Source organism: Aquila chrysaetos, chromosome 20 (genome assembly GCF_900496995.4).
Source record: "Aquila chrysaetos chrysaetos chromosome 20, bAquChr1.4, whole genome shotgun sequence".
Classification (NCBI taxonomy): domain Eukaryota; kingdom Metazoa; phylum Chordata; class Aves; order Accipitriformes; family Accipitridae; genus Aquila; species Aquila chrysaetos.
The window spans coordinates 11,222,905-11,233,411 of NC_044023.1; the positions used below are offsets into that span (position 1 = coordinate 11,222,905).

Sequence of the window (10,507 nt, forward strand, 5' to 3'; positions counted from 1 at the left end):
CTGTCGCGGTGGCACCTGTGGCGGAGAGGCGACGCCAGGCCCCGGCAGCCGCTCCCTCGCTTTTTCTATGTGGCTCCAATAAAACCATCTCGTGGCTCTCCGCGCCTGTCTGACGGGGCGGGAAAGTCGTTTCCGCGGCCGGGGCGCAGCCCGGCCTCCGCCCGGCCCCGCCCCGGCCCCGCCCCGGCCTCCGCCCGGCCCCGCCCCGGCCTCCGCCCCGCCCCGGCCCGGCCCCGCCCGCAGCCACCTCCCCGGCGGGGCGGAGCGCAGCGCTCGGCCGGCCCCGTCCCACCGCCCTGCCGGGGCGGGCGGCCCGCAGAGCCGGGCGGGCGGCGGGATGTGCGGGCGGACGGCCTGCTCCCTGGGAGCCGACAACCTCCGCCGGGCCTGCGCCTACCGCGACCGGCGGGGCCGGCGGCGGCAGCCCGAGTGGATCCAGGCGGAGAGGTACCGGCCCTCGTACAACAAGGGCCCGCAGTCCAGCGGCCCGGTGCTGCTCTCCCGCCGGCACCTCCAGCAGGTACTTCCCTCCCCTCGCTTTGCAAACCAAAACGAGGGCGCCGGGGCCGCCTCCTGGCTCCGGCAGCGGCCCTTGGCCTCGGGCGCCTGCTGGCTGCCGTGTACCCTGCGGCTTAAATTCGAGGGTGGCCGAGCGGCGGGAGCGGGGCTGTGCCTCCCGGGGTGGTGTGGCACCCAGTCCGGATTTGTAACGGCTCGCTCGGCTTCTCTTCGCTCGGTGTACGCGGCAGGTATTGAATTTTCTAATTGCAAAGGTGTCCGCTCTTGTTAGGATTTGCGTGTTCCTAAGGAGGGCGGGGAACTGGTACCGTGCTGCCAGCGCAGCGTTATATTTTCTGCAAAGATTTGTATAGAAGTGATTAAGCTTGGTAGAATTTTTTCCGAAATGCCTATAATTGCTCTGCTGGTCTTATTCTGCTTTCCTGAGGCTTTCTTTCATTTCATAATGCTGCTGAGAGTGTTCAGGTCGCATTGGTAGGGGAGGGTAGAGGAAAAAGAATCTCAACTTCAGAGCTGTAAAATAATCGTACACCTGTGGTGACCGTTATCCCGGCTAATTTAAGCCTCACCAGACCTTCCTCAGACAACCTGAGCAGCCTGTACAACTGTTTGTGCATCTCGTTTGGTTTCCGCAGAAGAGGGTGCCTGGCAAACTGCTGCTCTTTCATGTTCAGCGGGGTGAAGCTGGGTGCACTGAATTGAAACGCCCCAATCTGGGCTCCCTCCGCTCTTCCTCACCTGGCAGGTGGGGCAGCGAAAGGGGCTGCTGCACTTCACAGCCGTTACCGGCACAGGAGATGGGGTGGGGTGCCTCAGTGGGGGCACTTTGGAGTGCCGTGGGCGATGCTGTCAGGCACCCTTCGTGCCCTCCTTTCCCGCCTTGCGGTCCCGCGTGCCCCCGAGAGCAGCTGATAAGCTGGTGGAGCACAGGAATACGGGGACTGGGAGCGCGATACAGGTCACAGGCAGACGCCTGCTCGGTTGGGCATCGCCGTTCAGCTGTTGGGGCACAGGCGCAGTGTAAGGTGCCCCTTTTTGCCGCTCCTGATCTCTGGGAGACTCTGGAAGACTTCGCAAAACTGGGCACATATGCGTCCCTATATATACTTACACCTGTAGTAGGTATGTATATATGTATATCTACTGCAGTTCTTTGGGAGCAAATGCCCCCCGGGGTCTCGCTCGCCCCAGCTGTGTGCTGCCTGGGGCTGGCAGCTGTGGGAAGAAAGCGAGAGTGAGCTGGGGGAGAAGTGAAAGCCACAGGCTGTTTCCATTGTCCGAAGGCAGATGATATGCAAATCGCAAGGAGTGAAAGTGAACCAGATCAGCAGAAATCACGTTATTAAAATGAAGGTGAGGCTTATGCCCTGTGGGACGCTGGCCTTAAAGAGGGAAGTTTTGAGGACCTTAACACCAGCCTGACATAACTGCTTACTTAAGAGCTGGGGAGCTCGCATGTCCAGGCACTTCTCGTTGAAGAAAAACTGCGTTCGTTCCTCCAGAGAGTTGTTGGGCGAGCCTCACTGAGACACTTAGTTATTCCTGCAAAATATTCTTGTGCTTCCTGCTGAAGATTAATTCTTACAGGAAAGCTGTTGAGAATATGCAAAGGGTTATAATTAGTGGCTGTTTCTGCCTGGCTTGAGAGTGGCATTCCTGCAGAAGAGCAGAGGCAGATTTGGTGCTGGAGAGGCTGTGAGCCCCAGCTGAGCTCTCGGCAGAGACGCTGGCCTGTTCCCCCCCTTGCAGGGGGAGAAGCCGCTTCCGCAGGGCTCCACGAAGCCCCTTTCTCAAGCTGTGGGGATGCTCGTGGTCCCTGCAATGTGGCTCTGACCCGAGGTGTTTCTCTGTCTGGTTCGAAAGGATGCCGACTCCTCCGAGCGGGTCCTCATGGACATGCGCTGGGGCCTGGTTCCCTCCTGGTTCAAAAAGGATGACCCCTCCAAAATGCCTTTTAATACCTCCAACTGCCGCAGTGATACCATGCTGAAGAAGTCCTCCTACAAGGTAAGTTGCTGCTGTCTTTGTGTCCAACTTGAAGAGATCTTGTAGTTGGCAAACCCAGAGCTGAAGCATCTCCCTTGCGGGTGACGGTCACCGTTTGCCTGCTGCACAGGGGAGTAAGTCCTTGTACTGCAGAGCTGGCAGATTTCATTAAAATAGAAGAACTGGCAAGGTTGTTGCTGATGAAGCTCATCTTTCATCGCAGTGCTGGTGATGGCATTTGTGCACCCCACGGGGCAGTTTAGGGGAGCCCCGAGAGAGAGCAAGCGGGCTGGGTGGTCCCAGGAGCCCCGTCGTTCCTCGCAGGCTGCCCGAGGCTGCTGTTGACCGCTCGCTTGTGCTTTCTCTCCCCCAGGGTGCTCTCCTCAAGGGCAAGCGCTGTGTGGTCCTGGCGGATGGCTTCTATGAGTGGCAGCAGCACAGTGGGGGGAAGCAGCCCTATTTCATTTACTTCCCCCAGACCAAGGACGCCACGGTACGGAGTCCCTCACCGTGTCTGAAGACTCGCACCCAGTTCTGAGCCCCTGCTCCCTCCAGCTGCCCTGGGAAAAGCCCCCTTCCCTCCAGCTATGCCCATCTCTGGGGGTCTCTGTTTCCCAACAGGGCTCTGTTCCGCGGTGGGCTCGGCACTCTGGCATCCCTCTGCGGCCGGCGGTCCCTGCCTGGCTGTAAATGGTGCCGCAACGTCCCCGCCGTCACGCTCGCTGCTCCCCGCGTGCCGGATATTTGCATGGGTGGGCAATGTGTCTCGCAGGGGACCGGGCTGGGAGTTTCGCTACCTCTTTCCTTTGGCCGAACTGGCGGCCGAGATGTTCAGAAGGGGAGGAGGGCGCTGGCTTGCCTGTGGGAAGATGAGGCTCCCGGCACCTCTCCTGGAGTTACCTCAAATTAGTAGAAGGGCTCCTGGAAAGCCCTCAAATTAGTTCAGTACATGACTTAGATCTGAGTCGTTGACCTGCTGCAGCACTGACAAGGCTGCGATGCTTCGGCTGCCTGTGGGTCGGCACTGACCGGGGCGATGGGGCCCCTCTCCTGCAGGCCGAGCCGAAGGAGGGAGACGAGGAATGGAAAGGATGGAGGTTGCTCACTATGGCTGGGATTTTCGACTGCTGGGAGCCTCCGGCAGGAGGAGAAATGCTGTACACTTATACCATCATCACCGTGGATGCCTCCAAGGACGTGAGCTTCATCCATCACAGGCAAGTGGGAGCGGGCAAGGGGGGCTGCAGGGCAGTGGGGGGGCGAGGGAGGAAAGCTGTGCCTTTAAACACCAGTCTGGCAGCACACAGGCAGGGAGTCCTGCCTCCTCCTGATGCCCTCAGAGTAAAATGCTACAACATTACCAGCTCGTTTCGGGTCATCAGCTCATACCCTTTCCATAAATCACCATCCTTGTGGCCCGGCGGGTGGCGGTCAGAGTTGGATCACTCTCTGGAGCTGGATCGCTCTCCGTGTGACCGGGGCCTGGCAGTCAACCCCTCTGTCTCTTCCAGCAAAGCAGCTACCTGGGCGAAGCAAATGCATGCTCTGCCTTGCAGAAGAGCATCCTGCTGCTTCAGTTTCCCCCGTTTCCCCAAAGGCTGCCAGCTCCTTGCTAGCTTACAAGCCTGGCTTTTGCCACCCTGCTCTGCCATATCGGTGCTGGGCTTTGGCTCTGAGTGTCTTGTCCCCTAGGATGCCAGCCATCCTGGATGGGGATGAGGCCATCAGGAAATGGCTGGACTTTGCTGAAGTGCCAACCCAAGAAGCAGTTAAACTCATCCAGCCCACGGAGAACATAATTTTCCACCCAGTGTCCACCTTTGTCAATAGCGTCCGCAATAACACACCCGAGTGTCTCGCACCCATCGAGCTGGGAGCCAAGAAGGTGAGTGCTGGTGAGCGCTTGGCAGGGGAGAGCTTGGTCACGGTGACGTCCCTGCTCGTCCCTGAGCAGGGACGGTTCTGCCAGGCTGCAGGAGGGGCAGCAGCAGGCAGCGTCTGCAGGGCATGCCTGTGCTTGATGCTGGAGTGCAGAGCCCCGAACAGATTCCCTTCCCTCCGCTTCCAGAAATAAACTGTCACCCTGTGCCAGGATTTCTCTGCCAAATGAGGCAAATTCCATGTGAAATGGGGCTTGGAACAAGCCTGTTCGCAGCAGCCTGGGGAACCTCCTGCAGATGTGCCTGATTGCAGGCAGGGCTGTTGCTCCAGCCTCCGCATCCCACTCTGGAGCAGCTCTTGCAGTCGGCTGCCTGCCCTGCTCTCGCCGTGCTGCTGACTTCTCTCACACTGTCCTTTATGTCTCCAGGAGGTCAAAGCCACCCCAAGCAGCAAAGTGATGCTGAGCTGGTTAAAAAACTCCCAGGAGGGCTCTCCCCAGAAGAAAGAAAATGATTTGCCCAGGTGGACAAGTCAGTTCATCCACAGCCCTTCGCCCAAGAAAACCAGCGCAGATATCCTGCAGCAGTGGCTGGGGAAGGAGGGAGAGCCGGCTGCGAAGAAGCGCAAGGCTTAGGCACCAGCTGGGATGGCTGGCCATCCTTTTTCCTCCTGATTTTCCTAAGCAGAATGAGGAATGTTTTTTGGAAGGCTTTGCAGACTGGTGTTGAGATTCTCCAAGTCTCTCAGTGTTGATCCAATGCTCTAGGTTGTTGTCTCTGTTCTTTGTGTTTTGTTAAAGGTTATGGCTTTGTCTTGTACTGACGGGAGTGAATATAACCTGCTGGCCTCCCTCCCTGCCAGTCACTTGTGCCAAGTGAAGATAAAGCCCTGAGAAGCATCTCAGCCTGCCAGGGAGGAGTAGCTTCTGCCTTCTGACAGTGTTTGTCATGTCATGTCTCCTTCTGTTTTCTCTATTTTTTCCCTTTGATTTGGTATTAAACTGATACCTCTTTTCCATTTAATTCCATATTGATTCTGTACAAATACCTTTCTAATACTCTCGCCCTCAAAAGATGGCTGCAGTACAGAGGAACATGCAATAAATACTAGGAGGAAACCCCAAGCTGGGAATATCTGCCAGAGTCATCCCAGTCTGCAAGCAGTGTTGCCATGTGCATTCGTGGCTCCTAAACAGGGAGATGTTTAAGCAGCGCCTGGGAGGAACTGGACTTTGCTTGGGTTTCCCTGCAGGCAGTGGGGTGGGACAGCATGTCTTGGTCACGTTGTTTGTACAATCATTTTGTTAATGGGATTTGAAGACTTAGAGAGGATTTTCTTGATCTGTGGAGGGATGCGCTCTGCCTTGTTCATAAAGGTCATTCATTAAAGCCCAGATAACCAAAGTGCCATTACAGAACAGCATAGGGCAGTTGTTTTTGAGGTCAGGGATTTTTTAAACAGAGCCAGATGTTACAGACGAAAAGCCTTACATAGTGGGACCCTTGCTGGAAAGCAGTACTTCATTTTTATTGGAAAAAATAAAATGGGATTAACAGGTTGACTGTGCAGTGCCCTTGTCTGTGTGCATGTCTGTGTCCCCCTTGCCCACCACGGCCCCATTGCTCCTGTTTCGCGGGCAGAGCTCGTATCTCTTCTCCCATGTGCTGAGGGGGAGACCAGCTACCCGCTGCTGAACTCTCAGGGTACTGGCACAGCCATGTTGCTGGAGCATTTCCATTTGCCAGTGGAAAATATTCCCCTGGGATTTATTTTGGGGCTCCTCTTGAATGATCTGTCCCTGGGGAGCTGCAGGGGCAGCCATAGCTGGGGCTTATCCCTGGGGAGGGACAGCGGAGCTGGGGCAGGAGCCACGGGATGGGCACCGGGGTTGACCTGAGCGCTCTCGGAGCCAAATCTGCTTCTGAATCCCTCGCGTGCCACGGAGGCAGCTGAGCCCAGAAGGTCTCCTGGCTTATGGGAAGCTGGGGTGGGATTAGGATTTCCAGCCAGAAAGCCTGTTACTAGCTGGCTCCTTATTGCTCCCACAGTGACTTGAGGCAAGAGAGTCGCTGCATTAGCAGCTCCTGGCAGAATAAATAGGTCTTCAGGCACTGGGGCTGTCACCTCAGTGCTTGTCCTTGCAGGAGCCACAAGGGAAGTTTCTCTCCCTACCTGGCCATCAGTCCTCCAGGGTGAGCAGCTCAGCTGCCCTGGCTTGGTTGGTGCTAACTGCAGATCAGGCTTTTCCAAAGGTCACTGGCTCATCTCAAATTCTTTTCAGGTCTCGAGTTGCTGTGGAAGGAGTGAAGATGCTGAGCACGAGTGGGGGATGCTCACCTTTCCCTGCTCTGGGGAACATAATCCCTCCCTTGGGAAGGCAGGGGCGATGCAAAGACGCAGGGTAGAGATTACCTCCCTCCAGGCTGTGAGCACCAGCAGCAGCAGCACTGAAAAAAACCTACGCTGAGGGTTTAATGAGGAGGTGTTATTGCTGAACTACACCACCTTTAAACAGGAGCCTGGCTGCTCGCCCAAGGCCGTTTGCAGCGGTTGCTCCTACGTGGCAAGGAGATAACTGCGCTCAACCCAGCATGACCTGGCTCCAAAAGCTGGCTTGGGAGCAACTTTCCCCTTTGATGCATGATGCTCTTGCAAGGGAGGGCAGTGCTCGCTGCGGGCAGGAGGGATGCTCCGGGGTGGGGGGAAACCCATCGGGGGGTTCCCCCCCCCGGAGCATCCCCCCCGCCCGCAGGCCCTGGCATCCTCCCAGGAGAGGCATCCCGCTGCCCGGGGAGGGGGCTATGGCTTTGGACAAGGCAAAAGGGGGCAGCCGGTGAGGAGCAGCGCTGCCGGGACACCCACAGGAGCTCCGGCCAAACCCTTCGGCCCCGCCGCAGCCTGGAAGGAGCTACCGGGGTGTGGGGGAGCGCTGGCTGCGGCGGGGCTTGGCCGGTTGGGAGCCGGGACCCCCCCCCCTCCTCCCCGGAGCAAGGGGCAGAGCCGGGTCGCTCCCCGCCGGGCGCTGCCCTCGGCGCCGGCCGCACGACAGAGCCGGGGCGCTGCGAGCCCTATGCAAATCAGGGATCGAGGCGGCGACCAATCAGCGCCGCGCCAGCCGCGGCGGTAACCAATGGGAAGAGGCGGGCGGCGGGGCGGGCAGGGATATCCGCGGCGCGGCGGCGGCCGCGCTGGCAGTGCGGCGGCGGGCGGCGCGCAGGGCGGAGCGGCGGCGGCGGCTGCGGGTAAGGGCGTGCGCGGCAGCGGCGGGCGGGGACCTGGCCCGGCGGCGCGGTGTAACGGCGTTTATCTCCCTGCAGGCGCCGGGACCATCTGTGCGGGGCGCTTCTTGGGAGGCGGCGGCGGCGAGGGGCCGCTGCCTGCCGGCCATGTCGGGCCGGGGCAAGTCCGGTGGCAAGGCGCGGGCCAAGGCCAAGTCGCGCTCGTCGCGGGCCGGGCTGCAGTTCCCCGTGGGCCGGGTGCACCGGCTGCTGCGGAAGGGTAACTACGCGGAGCGGGTGGGCGCCGGGGCGCCGGTGTACCTGGCGGCCGTTCTGGAGTACCTCTCGGCCGAGATCCTGGAGCTGGCGGGCAACGCGGCCCGTGACAACAAGAAGACGCGCATCATCCCGCGGCACCTGCAGCTCGCCATCCGCAACGACGAGGAGCTCAACAAGCTGCTGGGCGGCGTGACCATCGCCCAGGGCGGCGTCCTGCCCAACATCCAGGCCGTGCTGCTGCCCAAGAAGACGCAGAGCTCCAAGAAGTGAGCGCTGCCCCCCGCCCCCTCCCCGGCCCCCTTCTCACCACTGCCCCACCTCCCGTCCCAATGGGGCTGGGGTTTCCTTTCCTGCCCCCCAGCCCGGGCTGGGTGGTGAGCCCTGGCAGCATCCTGCCAGCCCTCCACTAGCCCCCCCGGCCTGGGCTGCAGTGGGGTGCTGGGGGAGCATGGGTGAGGTCAGGCCCTACTTGTGCCCCTACCCTGCCCCTCTTCCCTCTGGAAGAAGTGTTCTTGGAGGAGGCAGCTGGATCATGGCTGTTGGCAGTGGTGGCATCCGGAACCGTATAGTTGGGTCATGGTGCAGAGCTGCTGGTAGCTGCTGAGGATTGTTTTGGCTGGCGGGGGGATGGACATGGGCAACCCTGGCTGCCTCTGCCCTCCGCCAGCCCTGGGGGCTGTGCAGGGCCCCCCCAGCTGGCCCTGCTCGCCCTGGTGAGAGGATGGGACTCATTGCTGCTGTGCGCCCACCCCTCCCTCCCCCCCCCATCCCCAGCAATGCCATCCAGGCCGCACTGCAGCGAGGAGGGCAGGGGGCTGGAAAATGTGAAAAGGAGAAAAAGTTTCTCCACTGGCAAGAAGTGACTGTTAGTCTTAGTTTTGTTCATGGTAAAGCTAGCGCATTGACTACTGTAAAGAAGTTCTGGTCCTATTTATTTTAAGGTCTCTTATTTTGGGGTACCTCCCTGCAAAGTCACCTTCCTGCAGCTCCCTGTCTCGGTGGGTGCTGGAGGACTCAGTGGTCCCACATGCTGTGGGTCCAGCTAGTGGGGTGGGGTGGAAGCTGCGGTGACAAATCCCCTCAGAGAGCGTCGCAAGGTCAGGCGCCCGCCGGGAGCGGGAGCTGCCATCTTCTGCCGTGGCTCCCCTCTTCTCCCGGCTGCAGAAGCCCTTCGTCCCACTGAGAGCTACCCTGTACCCTGGTTGCACTTCTGGAAATGACAAGCTGTGTCTTTTTTTTTGTTGTTGTTTGTTTGTTCAACACTATTTCTGGTTCTGAGAAATAAAGTGATGATGATATCTGTTAACTGTAACCCTCTATGGATTAATATTTCTTTTTAAAAACAACCCTAGAGTTTGTATTAAAACCTACTTTTGGCTAGTACTGTATTTATTTAATGGCTGTGGATAATGTGTGAGCATGGGGGCAGGCTAGCTGTCCCATGACACCTGGAATAGCTGATGCAGAGACAGCTTTCCTCGCTGCCCAGAGCAGCCTGCTTCTGTGGAGGCTGTGATAGTCGTGTGCATGCGGCAGTGTCTAGGCAATCGGACCATAGACCTTCATAACATGGTTTTTAAGTAAAAAAAAAAAAAAAAAAAAAAAAAAAAAGGCAACTTCTATTTATGTGCTGTAAGTAGCATGTGTTCAACCTATTGAATCAGCTGTTAATCTTGTGGATAAAGTAACTTACCCTGGCTCTGAGTTTATTATCTAGAGTAGATGAACCTGGATGCCTGTGAACTGGTTTTATTAAGGGGTTTTTCACTCTGTTGTGGAACGTGGAAGCAGTGTATTCATTAGTGTTGTGCTAATGGGGGTGCAGATGTGTCCTGCAGCTATGCTGGGGTACCCTGACCTCAGGTGGGTGGGGGGCAGCTGGGCACAGCCCCGCTGCTGTGGCACGGACCCCCTGGGATCTCTCTTCTTCCTGTAAAGTGACTGTTACCGTTGGTGACGTGGGGATGAGGGGTTTCCTTTCTGCTGCCCAGTGCGGTGGTTGACGTGTCTGTATCCGAGTGTCTTGTTCTCTCCCTCTTGTTTTCTCCAGGACCAGCGTTCTGTACAACCCAAGAGTGCTTTGTATTTCTTAGAAAAATGCAGAACTTGTGATACTGAAAAGAACGGTGCAAACCCAATATGTGATTAAACTGGTTCCCTGTTGAATGCTGTTGAATGTGCTGTGTCTTGTCACCTCACCAAACCTGCTGAATCTGGCAGCGGTATGCAGGAGCAGGCTCTCTGGTGGCAGCGTGGTGTCTGGGCTCGGTTTTCTCCAAGCAGGGCAGGACTAGTAAAACACCACGTCTAGCCTGGCAGTGGTCCTGCTTGCCCTTCACTCAGACAAGTAGTCTTTTACCTGTCCCTGGGAGCAGATAAAACCCTTCTCCAGCTCTTCTCCCCGCCATGGGAATGCCACATCGCCCAGTTGCTCCGTCACCAGCGCCAGGAAGACTGAGCTGCCCCTGGGCTGGGAGCAGCAGAGGAGGAGTGAGGCTGGACCCAGGACCCTCCCCCAGTGCTGGAGGTGCTTTCCCCACCCGATGGGCTGGCCCAGGACCCTCTAGGTGACCTTGCAAGCAAGTAGGCAGAGATGGGCTTCTGGAGGTCAGATGGGAAAAATT

The 10,507-nt window shown here is 58.1% G+C and overlaps 2 protein-coding genes across 3 annotated transcripts; both read left to right on the forward strand.

Moving 5' to 3' along the window:
- Positions 1-264: 264 nt before the first annotated feature.
- Positions 265-5,944, forward strand: HMCES (5-hydroxymethylcytosine binding, ES cell specific). Its single transcript, XM_030043690.2, has 6 exons — positions 265-520; positions 2,383-2,526; positions 2,879-2,998; positions 3,562-3,722; positions 4,198-4,390; positions 4,814-5,944. The coding sequence occupies exons 1-6, from the start codon at positions 338-340 to the stop codon at positions 5,018-5,020; spliced, it is 1,008 nt and encodes a 335-aa protein (XP_029899550.1). The 5' UTR covers positions 265-337; the 3' UTR covers positions 5,021-5,944.
- A 1,634-nt stretch (positions 5,945-7,578) lies between these two features.
- Positions 7,579-10,049, forward strand: LOC115333351 (histone H2A type 2-B). Of its 2 annotated transcripts, none has more exons than XM_029996220.1 (2): positions 7,579-7,628; positions 7,704-10,049. In XM_029996220.1, exon 2 carries the CDS (start codon positions 7,773-7,775, stop codon positions 8,151-8,153), a length of 381 nt encoding a protein of 126 aa, XP_029852080.1. In that variant the 5' UTR covers positions 7,579-7,628; positions 7,704-7,772; the 3' UTR covers positions 8,154-10,049. The 2 variants fall into 2 exon arrangements, with proteins under 2 accessions (XP_029852080.1, XP_029852081.1); XM_029996221.2 differs by having other exon boundaries at positions 7,581-7,626; positions 7,699-10,049.
- The last annotated feature ends 458 nt before the right edge of the window (positions 10,050-10,507 follow it).